This window comes from Salvelinus fontinalis, chromosome 27 (assembly GCF_029448725.1).
Source record: "Salvelinus fontinalis isolate EN_2023a chromosome 27, ASM2944872v1, whole genome shotgun sequence".
NCBI classification, from domain to species: Eukaryota; Metazoa; Chordata; class Actinopteri; order Salmoniformes; family Salmonidae; genus Salvelinus; species Salvelinus fontinalis.
In genome coordinates this window covers 23139266-23164479 of record NC_074691.1, presented here as the reverse complement: position 1 = coordinate 23164479, position 25214 = coordinate 23139266, and the positions used below count along the sequence as shown (strand labels likewise).

General features: G+C 42.6%; 1 protein-coding gene across 2 annotated transcripts; it reads right to left on the bottom strand.

The window, feature by feature from the left end:
• Positions 1-265: 265 nt before the first annotated feature.
• Positions 266-21293, bottom strand: LOC129825313 (sialomucin core protein 24-like). Of its 2 annotated transcripts, XM_055885311.1 has the most exons (6): positions 21088-21290; positions 20140-20202; positions 7097-7186; positions 6241-6357; positions 5978-6079; positions 266-5806 (listed from the first exon to the last, which is right to left on the bottom strand). In XM_055885311.1, the coding sequence occupies exons 1-6, from the start codon at positions 21155-21157 to the stop codon at positions 5640-5642; spliced, it is 609 nt and encodes a 202-aa protein (XP_055741286.1). In that variant the 5' UTR covers positions 21158-21290; the 3' UTR covers positions 266-5639. The 2 variants fall into 2 exon arrangements, with proteins under 2 accessions (XP_055741286.1, XP_055741288.1); XM_055885313.1 differs by lacking the exon at positions 6241-6357 and having other exon boundaries at positions 21088-21293.
• Positions 21294-25214: the final 3921 nt, after the last annotated feature.

Below are 25214 nucleotides of genomic sequence, written 5' to 3'. Positions count from 1 at the left end.
TACTTCTCTCTCCCGTGTTCTAATTCTAAATCTGCTGGAGATCATGCTTTCTGAACTCTGTACCTTTTGTTGCTGAGGCAACCTGCCACATTATTTCATAGATAGATCTTTAACCTGAGTCCTGGTTTCCAACTGTTTCACAAATATACAGCTCCATTGTAGCAGTCTTGATTTGTGGTTTACTGTATGACCCACTGCATTCTGCCATAAGACTGTCCTGCTCAGAAACGTGAGAGAATGTACAGTAAATACAAAGACAAATAAATTGTTTAACAATATTCAAACTTTATTGATTTTAACATCTTGAATCTAATGGCAAAACTATAAAAGAAAACTTAAGGCAAACAAGATTCCAGGCAAAAAGGACACATCAACAAGCAAACCATTAGAGTTGTAGGCATCCTGACTATATGCAACAGCAAGTGTCTGTCAACACATTAACCTGTGTGTGTCTGTGTGTGAGAGAAAGGTGAGAGCAAAGCTGAGGAATCATTCAATAAGACCTATGACTTTTTATTCAACAGGACTTAGATCAAGGTGGCATGTGGACATGGTTAAAAAGCAATAAGGCAACACAAAAAAACAGCTCCAGAGCTTCACACTAATAATGACAGCTGCCTCGAGAGCCAGAGACATGTAAAGATCGACCAACTGGGTACAATACTAACGTTCACCGTTGTTCCAGAGAACGCTACATTCTAGGGTCAAGAATGTAAATTCCAATTTTGGTTGGAATGTAGGCAAGTCATGGAATGCTTGGTGACAATATTTAGGACAATTTGCCATACTATGCATGTCTGTGGCTCTGGCCAGCTAACCCATTCTTCTGTGTCTGGTTTAGGCTCCAAAAGCAAAGTGTGATTGAGAAAACAAAGACAACATTTAAAGATGCTCTTATAACACAAAGCATCTTTGATTTCATCTTTACAAGGGGTCTGAAAATGAAGAGTCCCTTTGATATCTATTGGGTGTACTATCCCGTTACAACAAAAATAACGTTAATTTATGTTCAACTGAGTAAGGCACTTTTCTTGAAAAGGTGCAGGGAGAGGAACTGTGAGTCTACGGGCACTGGAAAAAATTGGCAACAATTTGAATATTTGTATTAGTTGCTGTGGGTACTGGCGATGTCATGTGACATCTACTGAAAGAAAATACTCTCACTGCAAGATGGTGCATTTCTATGGTAGGCAGTCATTTTAAATCAGTTTCAAAAACAAACATTGTGTCCTTAGGACTATGGCAAAAAGAGAAATAACAGGGAAGTAACACTCAGAATGCTGGATTGATTCACAAATGCTTATCAGTTGCCACAGCATACTGTGAAGCTGTGAATGCAGCCAAGGCAAAACTAGATTTGTACTTCTGACATGCCATAGTTCGGGGGTCTTTGGGACGTAGCCTAATGCCGCTGGGTGACTGTAGATGAATACTGTAAAAGGCATGCTTAAAGCGATCAAGAACAAATATGAAATCAGGGACAATGAAGGCCAAGGAAAGACGCATGCGCAGATTTAAATGACATTGAGTGTTCATACAAAAACAACAAAGTGATAATTTTTTTCCATCATTAGGAAAATATTGAGCTAAGAGTTCTCACAAGCATTCATACATTTTTGGAAGCAATACAAAAACGATAAGGCAAAAAGTACAAAGCAAAGCTTCGTCAGTGCAACGCTCCATTTTCCATGCCAAGACTGAGGACTTTGGCTTTAATGCACATTGTTTAGGCATACTCTCCACTAGCATACTGTTTGACAAATTCATCAAGTGGTTATTTTTATTTTAAGTGCCTGAAGCACCATGAGCCTAATTCAAAATAAAATATAACAATTTCAAGCATTGGACATGCAAACATGCAAAAAATTACAAACAAAAACACAACCAAGTCTTGACATTGACAAGCCACTGCAAGCGAAAGCAATTGATAAAACACTAAAAAAGATCCATCATCTTGCCTTTACACGATTGAAAGTGGAAACCTTGAAGGTAGATCAACTGAAGGACATGACAGCTCTATGTACAAGGTGGACATCACACTGTTAGCAGCAAGCTAATCAAAGAACTAGACATACTGTACGAGCACTACATTTGGGAAACCTACAGTGCCTTGAGAAAGTATTCAAACCTCTGGACTTTTTCTACAATTTGTTGTGTTACAAAGTGGGATTAAAATGGATTTAATTGTAATTTTTTGCCAACGATCTAGACAAAATATTCTAACGTCAAAGCAGAAGAAAAATCCCCAAAAAACTTCTAGGAGTTTTGCAAACCTGGATTGTGCAATACGTGCACATTATTCTTAAAATTATTCAAGCTGTCTAGTTGGTTGTTGATCATTACTAGACAGCCATTTTCAAGTCTTGCTATAGATTAATGAGCAGATTTAAGTAAAAGCCCAACCAGGCCACTCAGGAACATTCAATGTTGTCTTGGTAGAAACTCCAGTGTATATTTGGCATTGTGTTTTAGAATTTGTCTCCCAGTGTCTGTTTGAAAGCAGACAATCAGGTTTCCCGCTATGATTTTACTTGTGCTTAGCTCTATTCCGTTTATTCTTATCCTAAAAACTCCCTAGTTCTTGCCGAAGACAAGCATATGTAGTCACCACCATGCTTGGAAATATGAAGAGTGGTACTGAGTGATGTGTTGGGAGTATCCCCAAACATAATGCTTTGTATTCAGAACAAAGTGTCAAATTTCTTTTGCCACATTTTTTGCAGTATTACTTTAGTGCCTTATTGCAAACAGGATTCATGTTTTGGAATATTTTCTTTCCTGTACAGGCTTCCTTCTTTTCACTCTGTCAATTAGGTTAGTATTGCGGAGCAACTAGAATGTTGTTGATCCATCCTGTTTTCTCCCATCAGTCATTAAACTCTGTAACTGTTTTAGAGTCACCATTGGCCTCATGGTGAAATCCCTGAGCGGTTTTCTTCCTCTCCAGCAACTGAGTTAGGAAAGACGCCTGCATCTTTGTAGTGACTGGCTGTATTGACACACCATCCAAAGTGTCATTAATAACCACCATGCTCAAAGGAATATTCAAATGTCTGCTTTTTTACCCATCTTCCAATAGGTGCCCTTCTTTGCAAAACCTGGTCTTTGTGGTTGAATCTGTGCTTGAAATTAACTGTTCGACCAAGGGACCTTAGATAATTGTACGTGTGGGGTTTTAGAGATGGAGTAGTCATTTAAAAATCATGTTAAACACTATTATTGCGCACAGAGTGAGTCCATGTAATTTACATGACTCATTAAGCACATTTTTACCCCTGAACTTATTTAGGCTTGCCATAACAAAGGGGTTGAATACCTTTCCACTCGAGACATTTCAGCTTTACATTTTTAATTAATTTGTAAACAATTCTAAAAACATAATTCCACTTTGACATTTTGGGTATTGTGTGCAGATCAGTGATACAAAATCTCAATTTAATAAATTTTAGGCTATAACAACACAATGTGGAAAAAGTCAAGGGGTGTCAATACTTTCTGAAGGAACTCCTCTCCTTGGCACTGCACTTAAAAAAAGACAGAGCTCATGAAAAGGACATCTCAACATTGCATCCATTTTAAGTTCAGGGACCAGGTATTAGTTAGTTATTTGATAATTTCAAAACTATCAGTCCAATTTATGCATGACTCCAGGAAAAACAAATGTATTAAGAACTAAGCCAAAAATTATTCTTCACTATTAATTTTCAAAAACACAGGCTATAAGGATGTGCCTGTACAATATGAGGGGGAACTAGCACTAGGGTGCTGTGGGGAACATTCAAAACATCTTCCTGCATAGGTGACATCTCAACCAATGCCATTATAATCAATTGATACTGTAATAGGTCTTCATCCATCAAAGACCAAGATGAGGAACTAATGTATCGGTCTACTCTTCAATAATAAAAGGCTATTCAGTCCAGCTGGGATACTAGGGTTCTGCTGTTCAGGGTTGGGCCCAATTCATTGCAATTATTCAGCCAGTTCAGGAAGTCAACTGAAATTGAAATCATTCCCAATCTTCTATGAGGAACATTTTTGAATTTCAGGTAACTACTTGGTTTGAGTGAATGAAAAATGGGATTGAGAACCACCCTGGTTCTGTTCTCTCTGCTCATCACTAATATCAGCACTGTGTTACCGCTCCTGTCACCAGACTGCTTTTACTTCACAACGACACTCAGGCCTCAGCTAGGAGGAAGAGGAGCAACATCATAATTCTCACTCATCCCCTCTTTAAGTCACATTTAACATTAAAGGCACTTTACTGCTATCACTGTACGCATCAATAAGGTGCAGGCTGTCTTATCTTCATCTCTTCCATTCAACACTTGAATTCATAATTAGACTTATTTAATCATTCTCATATATTTACTACAATCTTTTATCTGTAGAACCCTTCGACCATGTCCCAAAGACTTGACTCATTGCGATTGCCTTCCTGTTAAGGGAAGATCTCAAGTCTACTGACTCGACTCTTCACTGTGATCCGTTTGGCCGAAGCCGGTAAAGACAGAGGGGGTTGTAGAAATGGGGATTGATTTGGGTGTATTGCATTGAGCTGCTCTCTTGGCAGCGTGTGGTGTGTGCTGTGTCTTAACACCAAGAGTCTGACTCATCCTCCGCTTCAGATGGAGGCATCTTCATACAGAATATTCTAACATAAAGAATGGAGTACTGCTTCTAGTTCTCTTTTTGTTTGGACTTTCTCAGGTACCTCCACCATCAGTTGATTATATCCCCTTTATATAGGTGTGAAAAACCCTGCCCAGATCTGTCCCACGACAAACAAGAATAAAAGCTATGCTGCATCATCCAGTCATCAAATTCTGAAAAATAACAGGGGAGGGGACCTCAGTGTTTCCGAAGCGTTACCAAGGTGCATGAAGGCCACAAGCTAATGCCATGGCAGCCCCACTATATTCCAACAGAACAGAAAGTCCTTCACATAAATGACTGTTGGCTCTTTAAATGGCAGGCCAGGCAGGTAAAACATTAAAATGAAGGGCCAGGGGAGAGGAGCAGTAAATGAAGCTGATTTTCCTCCAGTCACAATGACTAACTGAATGAGGAGGGGGGGAAAGAGGGGAAACACAGTGATGTAATCCTATGTGCTGAAGGCTGCACCAGGGTGTGAGAAATGCGTAGTGTACTACATCCAGTAAAAGATGTGGCGCAAATGTGGGTGTGTACCACAGGAGGTTGGTGGCACCTTAATTGGGGAGGACGGGCTCGTGCTAATGGCTAGAGCCGGAATGGTATCCGTTCCAAACTAAACACACAACAGAAGGCTGCTGAGGAGAAGACGGCTCATAATAATGGCTGGAACGAAGCAAACGGAATGGAATTAGACACATGCCATGCGTTTGATGCCATTCCGTTTGCTCCGTTCCAGCCATTATTATGAGCAGTCTTCTCCTCAGCAGCCTCCTGTTGTGTGTTTAGTTTACAGCCCATGTGTGTATTCAGGCTACTGGCCTAAACCACAGGTTGCTAGCACAATGCAATGAGGAGTGGGGATTGTGGGAGAAACACTGTTTGAGAGAATCACAATGGCCAGGGGTTAGGGGGTTGATATTAGGAGGTTCCAGCTGGCCCGGGAGGGGTGGGGGGCCAGAGTAGGTGTTGGTGTCGGTCCTTCAGAGGGTGTGGTAGTTGCGGTCCTTGGACTTGCAGAACTTGTAGAGGAAGAAGAGCACAGCCTGCAGGCCCAGGACCAGCACGATGCCCCCAATGAAGCTTGCTGCGTCAAACGTTGCATTCTTATGAGGTGCAGGAGAGGGCCCCACTGGTGACGCAGTGCTGTCTGCACAGGGTGGGAGTGAGAGCCAAGTCATTTCACTGTATCGCCACTAGCCTCTAGGGCTATGTAGAACCACAAACATATTGATAATACACTGGTGGAATTGAGTTTTGATTCAGTAATTTGATTCAGTAATATGATTTGATTTCAGACTGGGCTTGCATGGGAACTTACTTGAAGCAGTCGTTGTGTCAGAGACTGTGACGGTGCCGTTAGTGGGCAGGGCAGTTGGTACTGCAGTGGTCAGGGCAGTTGGTACTGCAGTGGTCAGGTTAGCTGGACACAGCAGTAAGATATCAGTTTAATACCATTTCACCATTTACAAAAACAGTTGACCATTTACCCATATTTAGGGTTGACATTACAACCATCAGGCCACACAGTAGACACACACTGATTAGAAGGGAGCAGCTGAGAGGCTGGTTTTTGCTGGTTACCTGTGGTGGACTCAGTGGTAGAGCTGTTAGTGACATTGCTGACTGTAGGGGTGAGGGTAGGGATAGCAGTCGTGATGGGGGTAGGGGGTTTGGCTGAACTTGAAGTAAAAGGCTGCACTGAAGAGACCGACACAGAGAGAGACAGAGTATAAAGCAGGGCTGTGACGATTTCAGTATTGCAATATTTTTTCCAAGGCAAAAATGAAAACACAAAGCAGACCTAACACTACGGTCCTGCTGTACGTAAAATATTGTGCACTATTGCTTGGAAAATAAACGTGACTCTGGAAGAGAACCTAATCACGTTCGTCTCCAACATTAGGGCTGTTAATCTAAAGAAGTTAAATCCGCTTTGCTTTTTGTTTCCTTGTCACAATACTAATGAGTATCGGGATACTGGTATCATCCCGGGCCTAGTATAAAGCAGGGAAGAAAGAGACATACCACCATAACAACCAGGCTACATCTGGATAGTCCCAAAATGCCTTCTGCATTCCCCTCCTGCCTTCCATTTTGATCTGACAGGATTTGGTAGGTGAATGTAATAGCGTGAATTCATACAAATAGCTTTCGCCCATCTAATCCTTTTGGACCAGTGGAATGACAAGGGAGGAGGAAGGCAGCGACAAAGCAATTAGGAAAGGAGGGAAGCATTTCAAAGTATTGAGAGAAAGCAACTGACACCACATAACAGAGATATAGAATGTCTACATATGCCAAGATCAGTCACTTTCTGTTGAAGGCCAGTCCTGTGTCATGTTAACAAAGTGACAGTCACTGTCACTGGAATGACAAAGCACATGTAATCCCTCTGGAGTAGCCTTTAAATGAACCAGGTGATGGTATTGGACTTTACCTGAGCAGGTTTCATTGGAGCAGGCGCCTATGCTCATGTTCTGACTGTTTACGGTGACGTTGACACAGGAGACATCTGGAGTTGCTGTAACTGAACAGAGGGGATAAAAGGAACAAACAAGCACCAATGAAAGATGTCGTTTTCCAGTAGAGCACTAACACAAAGACAAGAAAATGTGTTCAGGTGATCGGGAATCTTTAGGAAAACTATACTAATCCTGGCACCATAGGGAACATGAGCCATTTAAGAACACAAGGGCTGCATTCCAAACACTGAAGACACCCTATCCCCTCAGCCCTCAAATTAAGTGGACACTTCTGATGATGCCTGACGAGTATACACTTGCAGGGTAAGGGAGGAAGGAATGATTTTTAAATGGACCGCCCTTGCACAGAAATTCGTCACTCGTTCATCCCGCGATGATTGTGTTTCAGCCACCGGTAGCTTGTGGGTGCTTTACATATGCTACAGTCAATTACAATTGCAAGTCTACTTACAATTAAATGTATAATGATTAATACATGCCAACTATATGATAGCTAGCAAATTAATTAGCTAACTAACGGTTAGCCTGCCTAGCTGGAACTTCTGAAGAAGGAAAACATTTTATTTCAAAATTTTCCAAAAACGAACCAAACATCATTACTTTTACAAGACGTGTTTGTGCCGTCATGTGCATTAGTAGCACAATTTATAAATAATTTACATTTGTTTTTACTTACACTTCAATGTTGACGTTTTCATTTTTGGCAGACGTTTCTTAGCGGATGTACAATCGTCGCAAATTTAATTATGGGAAGTTTCAGTCCCCAAAGTGAACATAATTGTACACTCGCAAACTCGACTAAAAACGAGGGCTGAGGGGCTTACGTTTTAAAACTTCCCTTGCTTGGCGAATCATTTGGACCGCCCTCCAAGATGGTGACAGGGATTCCCCCAAGGGCATAAGGCGAGGTTAAGTGGACGAGGGTGTGTCTTTTATGAGTTTGAACCACAGCCAAGTATTATCTTGTTTTCAGTCAAATGGGATGGGCTTGTCAGCTCAGGAGTCTAGTGTGAGTTCAGTCATTCTCCTTCCTGGAAAGTCATACATCATAGCCAGCCCCCTCCCCCACTGCATGATCTTTCCCATTACTGATTAATCCAAGGGGGTGGATAGATACACTACCGTTCAAAAGTTTGGGGTCACTTAGAAATGTCCTTGTTTTTGAAAGAAAAAGCACATTTTTTTGTCCATTAAAATAACATCAAATTGACCAGAAATAGTGTAGACAATGTTAAATGTTGTAAATGACTATTGTTGCTTGATTTTTTATGTGATATCTACAGAGGCCCATTATCAGCAACCATCACACCTCTGTTCCAATGGCACGTTGTGTTAGCTAATCCATGTATCACTTTAAAAAGGCTAATTGATCATTAGAAAACCCTTTTGCAGTTATGTTAGCATAGCTGAAAACTGTTGTGCTGATTAAAGAAGCAGTAAAACTGGCCTTCTTTAGACTAGTTGAGTATCTGGAACATTTGTGGGTTCGATTACAGGCTCAAAATGGCCAGAAACAAAGCACTTTCTTCTGAAACTCGTCAGTCTATTCCATGGGAGAAATTGTCAAGAAACTGAAGATCTCGTACAACGCTGTGTACGACTCCCTTCACAGAACAGCGCAAACTGTCTCTAACAAGAATAGAGGGAGTGGGAGGCCCCGGTGCACAACAGAGCAAGAGGACAAGTACATTAGTGTCTAATTTGAGAAACAGATGCCGCACAAGTCCTTAACTGGCAGCTTCATTAAATAGTACCCACAAAACACCAGTCTCAACGTCAACAGTGAAGAGGCGACTCTGGGATGCTGGCCATCGAGGCAGAGTTCCTCTGTCCAGTGTCTGTGTTCTTTTTGCCATCTTAAATCTTTTTGGCCAGTCAGAGATGGCTTTTTCTTTGCAACTCTGCCTAGAAAGCCAGCATCCCGGAGTCGCCTCTTCACAGTTGACGATGAGACTGGTGTTTTGTGGGTACTATTTAATGAAGCTGCCAGTTAAGGACTTGTGAGGCATCTGTTTCTCAAACTAGACACTAATGTACTTGTTCTCTTGCTCAGTTGTGCACCGGCGCCTCCCACTCTTTCTATTCTGGTTCTATTCTGAAAGTGCTCTGTTTCTGGCCATTTTGAGCCTGTAAATCAAACCCACAAATGCTGATGCTCCAGATACTCAACTAGTCTAAAGAAGGCCAGTTTTATTGCTTCTTAAATCAGCACAACAGTTCGCTAACGATGCTAACATAATTGCAAAAGGTTTTTCTAATGATCAATTAGGCTTTTAAAATGATCAACTTGGATTAGCTAACAACGTGCCATTGGTTGCTGATAATGGGTCTATGTAGATAATCCATTACAAATCTGCCATTTCTAGCTACAATAGTCATTTACAACATTAACCATGTCTACACTGTATTTCTGATCAATTTGATGTTATTTTAAAAATGGACAAAAAAAAGTGCTTTTCAAGGACATTTCTAAGTGAACTCAAACTTTTAAACGGTAATGTGTGTACACACAATCTATATAGAGATATGAGTCCCATTCAAAAGTTTGGACACCTACGCATTCAAGGATCCTTTATTTTTTTTACTATTTTCTACATTGTAGAATGATAGTGAAGACATCAAAACTATGAAACAACACACATGGAATCTACACACAAAGCCCATAATGACAATGAGAAAACAGGTTTTTAGAAATCTTGATTTCATCAGACCAGAGAATCTTGTTTCTCATGTCTGAGAGTTCTTTAGGTGTGTTTTGGCAAACTCCAAGCAGGCTGTCACATGCCATTTTACTAAGGAGTGGCTTCTGTCTGGCCGCTCTACCATAAAGGCCTAATTGGCGGGGAGTGCTGCAGAGATGGCTGTCCTTCTGAAAGGTTATCCCATCTCCACAATGGAACTCTATCAGAGTGACCATCAGGTTCTTGGTCACCTCCCTGACCTTCTCCCCCGATTGCTCAGTTTGATCGGGCGGCCAGCCCTAGGAAGAGTCTTGGTTGTTCCAAACTTCCATTTAAGAATGATGGAGGCCACTGTGTTCTTGGGGACCTTCAATGTTGCAGACATCTGAGACACAATCCTGTCTCGGAGCTCTACAGACAATTCCATAGACCTCATGGCTTGCTTTATCCTCTGACATGCACTGTCAACTGTGGGACCTTAGAGACAGGTGTGTCCCTCCAAATCATGTCTAATCAATTGAATTTAACACAGGTGGACTCCAATCAAGTTGTAGAAACATCTCAAGGATGATCAATGGAAACAGGATGCACCTAAGCTCAATTTCCAGTCTCATAGCAAAGCGTCTGAACACTTATATAAATAAGGTATGTTTTTTTAATCAATTTGCAAAAACGTCATGAAACCCATTTTCGCTTTGTGATAATGGGGTATTGTGTGTAGATTTTTTATTGGTTTTAAATCGATTTTAGAGTAAGGCTGTAACGACACAAAATGTGGAAAAAGTCAAGGGGTCTGAATACTTTCCGAATGCACTGTACATTTTTGGCCATCAACCGGTTGGTGACCACCGCTTTCGTGTGTGCCCACTGCACAACAAATTAAGCCAACTTCCTTGAGTTCACAGAAAATGTCTTTAAGGGACCAAGTGTTACAACGCCCTATATTTATTGGTGTGTGTGTATTGTTAGATATTGCTGCAGTGTTGGAGCTAGAAACACAAGCATTTCACTGCACTGGCAAGAACATCTCAATCTGTGTACGCAACCAATAAAGTTTGATTTGATAAAGAAACAGCGTGATATCAATAAAGCTAGGTAGACTTGCTGCTGTTCATAGCATAAACACATCAACTTTAACAGAAACCTACAGGTGATTTATCTCATGCTCGTACTGTTCTGAAACTTTGAGCACTGCCACTACCCTAGTCTTGCTAAGTAGTGGAGAATCTTAATTGCATACTCCTCGCATTCTCTCCTTCTCAAAACCCCACTGGAGGAGAAGGTCAGAGGGACCTCTGGTTCTCTCATCCAATGGGGTTTTGAGAAGGAGACGAGAGGACACGAGGAATATGCAATTAAGATCATCCGTGTGTGACCCCACTATCCGTGTGTGTAAGGCAGGCTTTTCCATTGGTAGAGAGGGTAGAGGTGGCTGTTACCTCACAGGCAGCTATGAAAGGTGGCGCTCACTAACACACATTCCAGAAGGATCTTGACATCAGTGTGAGACAAACCCACTGCAAGGGGCATCCAGTAAGAGAGAGCGGAGGGAAGAGGATTGTCAGAGGGGAAATCCTTAAAGCGCCTAGTGCTGCATAACGCTTTGCGTTTCTTACATCCAGACCAGTACACTTTGAGCTAAACCAGCGGACATGTGAAGCTCAGTGGGATTAAAATACAGCCTTCAGAACAAAAATGGAGCCCCTTTGAGGCCTATACGTTGTTTACATGAAATCCCTAAACCAATGATAAATCTGGTAATAACAGTGGGGCTTGCAGTAACTCACCACAATGAGCTGGGTCATTACCTGGGCCTAAGTGTGCTGGGTCTGTATTGTAGCCAACTTTAGAATGTCCCTCTCCACGGTCAGTCTGTGTGAACTTTCAGATTTACTGAGTTCATATCTAATTGGTGATCCTGTTGTAGGGCTTGTGAGAAGCATTAGTTCAGACCTCCGACCTACTGTGTGGTGAGAGACGTTAGTTCTGGTGTGTGAGTGATAGAGAGAGACTGCTGAGTTGTTCGTTCTGGTGTGTGACACAGCGATGTGGGGATTTTGTCTGTCAGTCATAAACCATGTTTCCATCCACAGTTTTTAAATCAGAATAAAGTCATACCTTATTAAAAAATATATAATTCACAACAGCTGTGATGGAAACAAGTAATTAGGGTACAATTTTATATATGCGACAGAATTAGTTAGTTCGACATGGTGGGATCTTTGTCTTGTAAAATGAATTACAGGAGAAATGGATGTGGAAATACCTTTATGTGCAAATATTGATATCAAATCAAATTTTATTAGTCATATGTGCTGAATACAACAGGTGTAGACCTTACAGTGAAATGCTTAATTACAAGTCCTTAACCAACAATGCAGTAAAAAAACAAAAAAACAAAACAAGATACAGATAAGAAATAAAAGTAACAATAGCGAGACTATATACAGGGGGGTACCGGTACAGAGTCAATGTGCGGGGGCACTGGTTAGTTGAGGTAATATGTACATGTGGGTAGAGTTATTAAAGTGACTATGCATAGATGATAACAGAGTAGCAGTGGTGTAAAGGGGGGGGGGGGGGGGCAATACAAATAGCCTGGGAGGCCATTTGATTAGCTGTTCGGGAGTCTTTAGGCTTGGGGGTAGAAGCTGTTGAGAAGCCTTTTGGACCTAGACTTGGCGCTCTGGTACCGCTTGCCATGCGGTAGCAGAGAGAATAGTCTATGACTAGGGTGGCTGGAGTCTTTGACAATTTTTAGGGCCTTCCTCTGACACCGCCTGGTATAGAGGTCCTGGATGGCAGGGAGCTTGGCCCCAGTGATGTACTGGGCCGTACGCACCTTGTTGTCGGAGGCCAAGCAGTTGCCATACCAGGTAGTGATGCAACCAGTCAGGATGCTCTCGATGGTGCAGCTGTAGAATCTTTTGAGGATCTGAGGACCCATGCCAAAATTTCAGTCTCGTGTGTGGGAATAGGCTTTGTCGTGCCCTCCTCACGACTGTCTTGGTGTGCTTGGACCATGTTAGTTTGTTGGTGATGTGGACACCAAGGAATTTGAAGCTCTCAACCTGCTCCACTGCAGTCCCGTCAATGAAAATGGGGGCGTGCTCGGTCCTCTTTTTCCTGTAGTCCACAATTATCTCCTTTGTCTTGATCAAGTTGAGGGATAGGTTGTTATCCTGTCACCACACGGCCAGGTGTCTGACCTCCACTCTATAGGTTGTCTCGTCGTTGTCGGTGATCAGGCCTACCATTGTTGTCATCGGCAAACTTGGTGTTGGAGTCGTGCCTGGCCGTGCAGTCATGAGTGAACAGGAGTACAGGAGGAAACTGAGCACGCACCCCTGAGGGGCACCTGTGTTGAGGAACAGCATGGCGGATGTGTTGTTACCTACCCTTACCACCTGCGGCTGCCCATCAGGAAGTCCAGGATCCAGTTGCAGAGGGAGGTGTTTAGTCCCAGGGTCCTTAGCGATGAGCTTTGAGGGCACTGTGGTGTTGAACGCTGAGCTGTAGTCAATGAACAGCATTCTCACGTAGGTGTTCCTTTTGTCCAGGTGGGAAAGGGCAGTGTTGAGTGCAATACAGATTGCATCATATGTGCAACTGTTGGAGTGGTATGCAAATTGGAGTGGGTCTAGGGTTTCTGGGATAATGGTGTTGATATGTGAGTCATGTCCAGCCTTTCAAAGCACTTCTTGGCTACAGACGTGAGTGCTACGGGTCGGTAGTCATTTAGGCAGGTTACCTTAGTGTTCTTGGGCACAGGCACTATGGTGGTCTGTTTGAAACATGTAGGTATTACAGACTCGGACAGGGAGAGGTTGAAAATGTAGTGAAGACACTTGAAAATTGGTCAGCGCATGCTCGCAGTACCTGTCCTGGTAATCCGTTTGACCCTGCGGCCTTGTGAATGTTGACCTGTTTTAAGGGCTTATTCACATCGGCTGCGGAGAGCGTGATCACAGTCTTGCAGAACAGATGCGCTCATGCATGTTTCAGTGCCATTTGCCTCGAAGCGAGCACAGAAGTAGTTTAGCTCATCTGGTATGCTCGTGTCACTGGGCAGCTCTCGTCTGTGCTTCCCTTTGTAGCCGGCAATGGTTTGCAAGCCCTGCCACATCCGACGAGCGTCAGAGCCGGTGTAGTACGATTCGATCTTAGTCCTGTTTGAAGGTTCATCGGAGGGCATAGCGGGATTTCTTATAAGCTTCCGGATTAGTCTCGCTCCTTGAAAGCGGTAGCTCTAGCCATTAGCTCAGTGCGGATGTTGCCTGTAATCCATGGCTTCTGGTTGGGGTATGTACGTACGGTCACTGTGGGGACGATGTCGTCGATGCACATATTGATGAAGCCAATGACTGATGTGGTGTACTCCTCAAGGCCATCGGAGGAATCCCGGAACATATTCTAGTCTTTGCTAGCAAAACAGTCCTGTAGCTTAGCATCTGCTTCATCTGACCACTTCTTTAATTGATCTAGTCACTGGTGCTCCCTGCTTTCATTTTTTCTTGTAAGCAGGAGGATAGAATTATGGTCAGATTCGCCAAATGGAGGGTGAGGGAGAGCTTTGTATTAGAGGTCGACCGATTAAGATTTTTCAACGGCGATACCAATAATTGGAGGACCAAAAAAAAGCCGATACCAATTACATCGGACGATTTTTTAAATGTATTTGTAATAATGACAATTACAACAATACTGAATGAACACTTATTTTAACTTAATATAATACATCAATAAAATCTATTTAGCCTCAAATAAATAATGAAACATGTTCAATTTGGTTTATATAATGCAAAAACAAAGTGTTGGAGAAGAAAGTAAAAGTGCAATATGTGCCATGTAAGAAAGCTAACGTTTAGGTTCCTTGCTCAGAACATGAGAACATATGAAAGCTGATGGTTCCTTTTAACATGAGTCTTCAATATTCCCAGGTAAGAAGTTTTAGGTTGTAGTTATTATAGGAATTATAGGACTATTTCTCTCTATACGATTTGTATTTCATTAACCTTTGACTATTGGATGTTCTTATAGGCACTTTAGTATTGCCAGTCTAACAGTATAGCTTCCATCCCTCTCCTCGCCACTACCTGGGCTCAAACCAGGAACATATCGACAACAGCCACCCTCGAAGCAGCGTTACCCATGCAGAGCAAGGGGAACAACCACTCCAAGTCTCAGAGCGAGTGACGTTTGAAACGCTATTAGCGCGCACCCCGCTAACCATTTCACATCGGTTACACCAGCCTAATCTCGGGAGTTGATAGGCCTGAAGTCATAAACAGTGCAATGCTTGAAGCACAACAGAGCTGCTGGCAAAACGCACGAAAGTGCTGTTTGAATGAATGCTTACGGGCCTGCTGGTGCCCACCTCGTTCAGTCAGACTGCTCTATCAAATCATAGACTTAATTATAACACACAGAAATACGAGCCTTAGGTCATTAATGTGGTTGAATCCGGAAACTATCATCTCGAAAACAAAACATTTATTATTTCAGTGAAATACGTAACCGTTCCATATTTTATCTAACGGGTGGCATCCATAAGTCTAAATATTCCTGTTACATTGCACAACCTTCAATGTTATGTCATAATTATGAAAAATTCTGGCAAATTAGTTCGCAATGAGCCAGGCGGCCAAAACTGTTGCGCAAGAGAAGTGACACAATTTCACCTGGTTAATATTGCCTGCTAACCTGGATTTCTTTTAGCTAAATATGCAGGTTTAAAAATTATATATTGTCTGTGTATTGATTTTAAGAAAGGCATTGATGTTTATGGTTAGGTACACGTTGGAGCAACGACAGTCCTTTTTCGTGAATGCGCACTGCATCGATTATATGCAACACAGGACACGCTAGATAAACTAGTAATATCAACCATTTGTAGTTAACTAGTGATTATGATTGATAAGATTATTTTTTACAAGATAAGTTTAATGCTAGCTAGCAACATACCGTGGCTTCTTACTGCATTCAGGCGGGCTCCTCATGAGGCAGGTGGTTAGAGCGTTGGACTAGTTAACCGTAAGGTTGCAAGACTGAATCCCTGAGCTGACAAGGTAAAAGTCTGTCGTTCTGCCCCTGAACAAGGCAGTTAACCCACCGTTCCTAGGCCGTCACTGAAAATAAGAATGTGTTCTTAACTGACTTGCCTCGTTAAGTAAAGGTCTACATTATTATTATATATATTTTATTAATGAATATTAAAAAAAATAATGATCGGCGTCCAAAATTACCGATTTCCGATTGTTATGAAAACTTGAAATCGGCCCTAATTAAACGGCCATTCCGATTAATCGGTCGACCTCTACTTTGTATGCGTCTCTGTGTGTGGAGTAAAAGTGGTCGAGTTTTTTTTCTTCTGGTTGCACATTCAACATGCTGATAGAAATTTGTTAAAATGGATTTAAGTCCCCAGCTACTAGGAGCGCTGCCTCTGGGTGAGCGTTTTCTTATGGCGGAATATAGCTCATTCAATGCTGTCTTAGTGCCAGCCTCTGACTGTGGTGGTATGTAGACAGCTACGAAAAATATCTAGGTAGATCGTGTGGTCTACAGCTTATCATGAGATACTCTACCTCAGGCGAGCAAAATCTCGAGAGTTCCTTAGATATCATGCACCAGATGTTATTTACAAAAATACATAGCCCGCCGCCCCTTGTTTTACCAGACGCTGCTGTTCTATCCTGCCAGTACAGCGTATAAGCAGCCAGCTGTATGTTCATAGTGTCGTCGTTTAGCCATGACTCCGTGAAGCATAAGATATTACAGTTTTGAAATACTTTTAGCGTCGCTGATGCATACAAGCCGCTGATGCACGCCTTTGGAACATCTGCATAAAAAAAATCTATACCCACACAGAAACTTTTTTTATATATAAAAAAATCTAATAAATCCATTTAATATACACCATCACAATAAATCCATTATTCATTTTAGGCAGGTCGAAAGAAACATTATGATATGAATAAAATGTACAGTTAAAGTCGGAAGTTTACATACACCTTAGCCAAATACATTTAAACTCCGTTTCACAATTCCTGACATTTAATCCTAGTAAAAATTCCCTGTTTTAGGTCAGTTAGGATCACCACTTTATTTGAAGAATGTGAAATGTCAGAATAATAGGAGAGAATTATTTATTTCAGCTTTAATTTCTTTCATCACATTCCCAGTGGGTCAGAAGTTTACATGCACTCAATTAGTAATTGGTAGCATTGCCTTTAAATTGTTTAACTTGGGTCAAACGTGTTGGGTAGCCTTCCACAAGCTTCCCACAATAAGTTGGGTGAATTTTGGCCCATTCCTCCTGACAGAGCTGGTGTAACTGAGTCAGGTTTGTAGGCCTCCTTGCTTGCACACGCTTTTTCAGTTCTGTCCGCACATTTTCTATAGGATTGAGGTCAGGGCTTTGTGATGGCCACTCCAATACCTTGACTTTGTTGTCCTTTAGCCATTTTGCCACTACTTTGGAAGTATGCTTGGGGTCATTGTCCCTTCAGAAGACCCATTTGAGACCAAGCTTTAACTTCCTGACTGATGTCTTGAGATGTTGCTTCAATATATCCACATCCTTTTCCTACCTCATGATGCCATTTATTTTGTGAAGTGCACCAGTCCCTCCTGCAGCAAAGCACCCCCACAACATGATGCCATTGTAACAGTATAACTTTAAACCGTCCCCTCGCCCCGACACGGGCGCGAACCAGGGACCCTCTGCACACATCAACGACGGTCGCCCACAAAGCATCGTTACCCATCGCTCTACAAAGGCCACGGCCCTTGCAGAGCAAGGGGAAACCCTACTTAAGTCTCAGAGCAAGTGACGTAACTGATTGAAATGCTACTAGCGCGTACCCGCTAACTAACTAGCCATTTCACATCCGTTACACCATCATCCCCGTGCTTCACGGGTTGGGATGGTGTTCGTCGGCTTGCAAGCATCCCCCCTTTTCCTCCAAACATAACGATGGTCATTATGGCCAAACAGTTTGCACCAAAGTACGTTCATCTCTAGGAAACAGAACGTGTCTCCTTCCTGAGTGGTATGACGGCTGTGTGGTCCCATAGTGTTTATAGTTGCGTACTATTGTTTGTACAGATGAACGTGGCACCATCAGGCGTTTGGAAATTGCTCCCAGGGATGAACCAGACTTGTGGTCTACAATTTTTTTCTGAGGCCTTGGCTGATTTCTTTTGATTTTCCCATGATGTCAAGCAAAGAGGCACTGAGTTTGAAGGTAGGCCTTGAAATACAGCCACAGGTACACCTCCAATTGACTCAAATTATGTCAATTAACCTATCAGAAGCTTCTAAAGCCATGACATCATTTTCTGGAATTTTCCAAGCTGTTTAAAGGCAAAGTCAACTTAGTGTATGTAAACTTCTGACCCACCGGAATTGTGATACAGTGAATTAGAAGTGAAATCATCTGTCTGTAAACAATTGTTGGAAAAATTACTTGTGTCATGCACAAAGTAGATGTCCTAACCGACTTGCCAAAACTATAGTTTGTTTATAAGAATTTGTGGAGTGGTTGAAAAATGAGTTTTAATGACTCCAACTTAAGTGCATGTAAACTGCCAACTTAAACTTTATTTCAGTAAAACAGGATAGAAGTTTGTCATCTGGCTATACGCCATGCCATAGGCCAGGGTTCCCCAACTGGCGGCCCACGGGCCTAATTTGGCCCGCTTACGCTCTGTTCCTTGCCTCAGGCTGCACACACTGGTCTCTTTTCAAGTGATCATATTTCACTCTAATATTCAACATGTTTCGATTTAGAAGGGCCTATTAACAAATGGGCAGGATAAAAATAAGACGTCCATATGCACTCGAATAGCGAATGGAAGCTGCTTTCCCGCAGATAATTTTTCAAATCATGCTGGGTAGGCTACTGCGGTTTTATAGTGCAGCCGAGAAATAAATACAGTAGCAGCTGGGATCATCCTCTTTTTAGTGGTAACCGCAAAAACTGAGGGCCTACACTCAGCTCAGTCCACATAATCAAGGAGGATAATGTGCCTGGAACCTTCTATTCAACTTACCACACCCACAATTTAGATAGTCCTATAATATGTAGTTTGCTATGTTGAAGTAAATTATGCAAATCATGATGACAGACACACAGGCTCTCTAAAAACATCTCACAACCCTACGTAGCTTAAATGGCACCACCTCCTAAAACACACAATCGGATTTGCTCGGCTTCTTCTCAGCATCACACACACAGGCACGCACATACCTGGGAATGACGCACCTGTTCACCTTTATCACTCAGCACTGTGTCATGGGCAATGATCTGGGCTTGGCTTACAAAACCCAATTAAAACAACCTGTAACCTTAACTCACTGGGCTGATAACATCCACAGGCAAACAGAGTTTGGATGTGGCAGTCAGAGCAGCAGGCTGTTGGCTGGCTATATAAAGACTTATAAACTGGGTGGTTAGAACCCTGAATGCTGATTGGCTGACAGATGTGGTATATCAGACCGTATACCACGGGTATGACAAAACATTTATTTTTACTGCTGTAAATTACATTGATAACCAGTTAATAATAGCAATAAGGCACCTTGAGGGTTTGTGGTATATGGCCAATATACCACGGCTAAGGGCTGTGTCCAGGCACACCGTAAAGTCGTGCCTAAGAACAATCCTTAGGCGTGGTATATTGGCCATATAACCCCCCCCCCCCCCCCCCCCCCCCTGCCTTATTGCTTAATTATACTGTATGACTCAGGCATCTAGGAGCTTAGTATATCACACCATCGACCAAAGCCTAAAAACTAACAAACATCCCCACTGGAGATTTTGAGACCACAATATCAAGACATTTATCATGATAGACTGACCAGGCATTTCCATTATCATAATGAGATAATTGTGTAGCAAAGTGTTCTTGTCCAAGGACCAGCAGATATCTCTACTCTCTAAAATGGCTGGTGTGGAAGAGGTTTGAGGCTAAATGTCCTAGTAGCTTCTTAAACTACCTAAGCAGACACTTTTACTAAGGACACACATTTCTCTGTTCACTGCCTTGCCCAAATGGCCCATTGTCCCAGTCCTTTTTGACTTGCATCTCAAAATGGCTACCTCTTGATCCTTTGGAATGACATTGTCAATAAACAGAATCAACTGGCTTACAATGTACCTGAAAGAGAACGATACTGTCTGGTAGTTTAATGTTCCTAAATTAAAATTACAGTATGGCCCAGGAAATTGTAGGCTTAAGCTTACATGCCAAAATGTATGACTCTTCACCACAATATCATGCATGCAGGAGCAGGAAAAGTAGGTACTTACATGTGCAGTTCATCCATTGACAGTCACCAACACATGCGTCACAAGCAAGTGCAGCACATTCAACTGAAACGGGAAACATCAATTAACATAAGTAATTACAAGTGTATAACTAAGGTTAGATGTAATTTGGCCAACTTTAACGGATATAGACCTAATTGGACCTACCAGGGAGATATTTACTAGGCAAAACATTAGTCATCAACTGTATGTAAATCGTTAGTCACAGGGAGTGGTAAAGTTACTGAGCGATTCCTTGTACATGAAATCAGTCTAACGTTACGAGGTGAGAAAGGTCATGTCAACATCAAGTGCATTACATTTAAAATACCTGTGTCAATGAGGGACTTTAACATTGTCCCTCTGTTCGTGTGACTTGTGTAGCTTCATAGCTAACTAACTAGAGCTTCATAACGCAACAAAAGTCTAATGTGACGCAAGGCTGACAGGCTTGTTGTTGCATATGATAACAGCCAGCTGGACATGGGCAACAAGAGAATAGCTGGCCGATTCACTAACCATCCATTTTCGAAAGTTGTTGTGAAAGGGTCAATTAAAAGCGATACATTTTCCTGTAAGTTTAGGGTTGCTGGCTGGCGTTAGTATTATTTTATTCTAAAAGCTAGTTAGAGGACGATAATGTAGGCTGCTTGATGTCGCACGCGCGCAGTCTGTTAGCTAGCTGGCTAAGCTCCGTACATTTCCTTATAAAAACCAACTAGCTTGACCTGATTTGACAACACGTGGGATTCGCACAAATAATTTAAACAAACTGTTTGCAGTCACATTCGGGGAAATTAGATAGACATGTGACACAAATATGCACTCAAACGTCTCGCGCAGTTACCTCTCCTTAGTTAGCTAGCTAACGTTAGCTAGCGCGCTCGCTGGCTTTACAATGCAGAAAGCGCAAGAACAGGTTGTGCTGTGCTTCGTAGGTCGCAAACTTACCTACGTCTGTAGCTGTTGTTGCACTCACCAATGCGAGTACCAATGTAACGTACACAAGTTTTAAGAACATGTTGTTTAATTTCTATTTTTCCTCAATTTGTTCTACCCGAATTATAGTCGCAAGAGAGATCTGGATATCTGCTGGATACGGGGCTTGTTGCTAACTTGCTACTTCCTTCTACACAGGTCATGTGGCACTTTTTATTGCTTGCTTGCAGGGAGGGGTAAGAGATGTCGTGAAGTAAGACGTCCAGTACTGACTTTATTTCACAGTATACTGTACTTAAAAACACGGACCTCCTGTTTATACTACTTCATTGCAGAGTGGCACAGTTATAATAACTTGTCTCGGGTAAGTGGCAACATGTTTAATTCTCCTGAAAGAAACTCACACCTGTCATGAATCACAATTGAAATAACCAGAGGATTTCATTCTTGCATATCATCTGCTGATATAGAATCACTTGTTGATGAAACAAACAGATAATACATGCCAACCAACTCACAGCCCCTGGTTATAACTTTTTTTATTTAGTTCTGTTCTGACTGTACATTACAGTGTAGGAATTTGGACAGCATGCCTACTGTTTTTGTGGCCTCTTTTAGGTCAAGATACCATTTCCTGTATAGTCCACCACAACAAAATGAGGACTAGAAATGCCACACGTCTTTGGTTTGGACGAGTCTTTGCTTTGGTTTACTCAAAGAGAGGAGGGATTGAATCAACAGACAAGTCATTTTTAGGGGGGAATGATTGTTTCACATATACAGGGTACACGACATCTCTATCTAGCTTTCATTTCTGGGTCAAAAAAAGCTACAGTTGAAGTCTGAAGTTTACATACACTTCGGTTGGAGTCATTAAAACTTGTTTTTCAACCACTCCACAAATTTCTTGTTAACAAACTATAGTTTTGGTCGGTTAGGATATCTACTTTCTGCATGTCACAACTAACAATTGTTTACAGACAGATGATTTCACTTATAACTCACTGTATCACAATTCCAGTGGGTCAGAAGCTTACATACACTAAGTTGACTGTGCCTTTAAACAGCTTGGAAAATTCCAGAAAATGATGTCATGGCTTTAGAAGCTTCTGATAGGCTAATTGACATAATTTGAGTCAATTGGAGGTGTACCTGTGGTTGTATTTCAAGGCCTACCTTCAAACTCAGTGCGTCCTTGCTTGACATCATGGGAAAATCTAAAGAAATCAGCCAAGACCTCAGAAATAAATTGTAGACCACAAGTCTGGTTCATCCCTGGGAGCAATTTCCAAACGCCTGATGGTACCACGTTCATCTATACAAACAATAGTACGCAAGTATAAACACCATGGGACCACGCGGCCGTCATACTGCTCAGGAAGGAGACGCGTTCTGTCTCCTAGAGATCAAAGTACTTTGGTGCGAAAAGTGCAAATCAATCCCAGAACAACAGCAAAGGACCATGTGAAGATGCTGGAGGAAATGGGTACGAAAGTATCTATATCCACAGTAAAACAAGTCCTATATCGACATAACCTGAAAGGCCGCTCATCAAGGAAGAAGCCACTGCTCCAAAACCACCATAAAAAAGCCAGACTACGGTTTGCAACTGCACATGTGGACAAAGATCGTACTTTTTGTAGAAATGTCCTCTGGTCTGATGAAACAAATATAGAACTGTTCGGCCATAATGACCATTGTTATGTTTGGAGGGAAAAGGAGGATGCTTGCAAGCCGAAGAACACCATCCCAACCGTGAAGCACGGGGGTGGCAGCATCATGTTGTGGGGGTGCTTTGCTGCGGTAGGGACTGGTGCACGTCACAAAATAGATGGCATCATGAGCGAGGAAAATTATGTGGATCTATTGAAGCAACATCTCAAGACATCAGTCAGGAAGTTGAAGCTTGGTCGCAAATTTTATTTTATTTATTTCACCTTTATTTAACCAGGTAGGCAAGTTGAGAACAACTTCTAATTTACAACTGCGACCTGGCCAAGATAAAGCAAAGCAGTTCGACACATATAACATCAGAGTTACACTTGGAGTAAAACAAACATACACTCAATAATACAGTAGAAAAATAAGTCTATATACAATGTGAGCAAATGAGGTGAGCAGATACTATGCATAGTCTATGCATAGTCACACCAGATACTGACTGATACTTTTGATTTTGACCCCCACCTGGCTGCTTACAAGCAAAAACTAAAGCAGGAAGCACCAGCAATTCAGTCAATAAGAAAGTGGTTAGATGAAGCAGATGCTAAGCTACAGGACTGTTTTGCTAGCAGACTGGAATATGTTCCGGGACTCTTCCGGTGGCATTGAGGAGTACATCACATCAGTCACTGGCTTCATCAATAAGTGCATCGATGACGCCGTCCCCACAGTGACTGTACATACATACGCCAACCAGAAGCCATGGATTACAGGCAACATCCGCACTGAGCTAAAGGGCAGAGCTGCCGCTTTCAAGGAGCGGGACTCTAACCCGGAAGCCTATAAGAAATTCCGCTATGCCTTCCGACGAACCATCAAACAGGCAAAGCGTCAGTACAGGACTAAGATTGAATCATACTACACCGGCTCTTACGCTCGTCGGATGTGGCAGGGCTTGCAAACTATTACAGACTACAAAGGGAAGCACAGCCACAAGCTGCACAGTGACACAAGCCTACCAGACGAGCTAAATGTCTTCTACGCTCGCTTCGAGGCAAGTCACAATGAAGCATGCATGAGAGCATCAGCTGTTAAATGACTACCGACCCGTAGCACTCACGTTTGTAGCCATGAAGTGCTTTGAAAGTCTGGTCATGGCTAACATCAACACCATGGCTCACATCAACACAATTATCCCAGAAACCCTAGACCAATTTTCAAGTGTCTTCACTACATTTTCAACCTCTCCCTGTCCGAGTCTGTAATACCTACATGTTTCAAACAGACCACCATAGTGCCTGTGCCCAAGAACACTAAGGTAACCTGCCTAAATGACTACCGACCCGTAGCACTCACGTCTGTAGCCATGAAGTGCTTTGAAAGGCTGGACATGACTCACATATCAACACCATTATCCCAGAAACCCTAGACCCACTCCAATTTGCATACCACTCCAACAGTTGCACATATGATGCAATCTGTATTGCACTCAACACTGCCCTTTCCCACCTGGACAAAAGGAACACCTACGTGAGAATGCTGTTCATTGACTACAGCTCAGCGTTCAACACCACAGTGCCCTCAAAGCTCATCACTAAGCTAAGGACCCTGGGACTAAACACCTCCCTCTGCAACTGGATCCTGGACTTCCTGACGGGCAGCCCCAGGTGGTAAGGGTAGGTAACAACATATTCGCCATGCTGATCCTCAACACGGGGGCCCCTCAGGGGTGCGTGGTCTGTCCCCTCCTGTCCTCCCTGTTCACTCATGACTGCATGGCCAGGCACGACTCCAACACCATTATCAAGTTTGCCGATGACAACAGTGGTAGGCCTGATCACCAACAATGATGAGACAGCCTATAGGGAGGAGGTCAGACACCTGGCTGTGTGGTGCCAGGACAACAACCTCTCCCTCAAAGTGATCAAGACAAAGGAGATGATTGTGGACTACAGGAAAAGGAGGACCGAGCACGCCCCCATTCTCATCGACGGGGCTGCAGTGGAGCAGGTTGAGAGCTTCAAGTTCCTTGGTGTCCACATCACCAACAAACTATCACAGTCCAAACACACTAACACAGTCGTGAAGAGGGCACGACAAAGCCTATTCCCCCTCAGGAGACTGAAAAGATTTGGCATGGGTCCTCAAAAGTTTCTACAGCTGAACCATCGAGAGCATCCTAACTGCTCGGCCTCCAACCGCAAGGCACTATAGAGGGTAGTGCGTACGGCCCAGTACATCACTGGGGCCAAGCTTCCTGTCATCCAGGACCTCTATACCAGGCGGTGTCAGAGGAAGGCCCTAAAAATTGTCAAAGACTCCAGCCACCCTAGTCATAGACTATTCTCTCTGCTACCGCATGGCAAGCGGTACCAGAGCGCCAAGTCTAGGTCCAAAAGGCTTCTCAACAGCTTCTACCACCAAGCCATAAGACTCCCGAACAGCTAATCAAATGGCAAGCCAGACTATTTGCATTG

Bases quoted from the DNA above. Each gene is read 5' to 3' on its own strand.
- LOC129825313 (XM_055885311.1), bottom strand. From the start codon at position 21,157: ATGTTCTTAAAACTTGTGTACGTTACATTGGTACTCGCATTGGTGAGT. The intron at 6,358-7,096 runs GTAAAGTCCAAT...CGGTCTCTTCAG, and splicing joins CTCCAATGAAACCTGCTCAG to TGCAGCCTTTTACTTCAAGT. The intron at 6,080-6,240 runs GTAACCAGCAAA...TGCTGTGTCCAG, and splicing joins TACCACTGAGTCCACCACAG to CTAACCTGACCACTGCAGTA.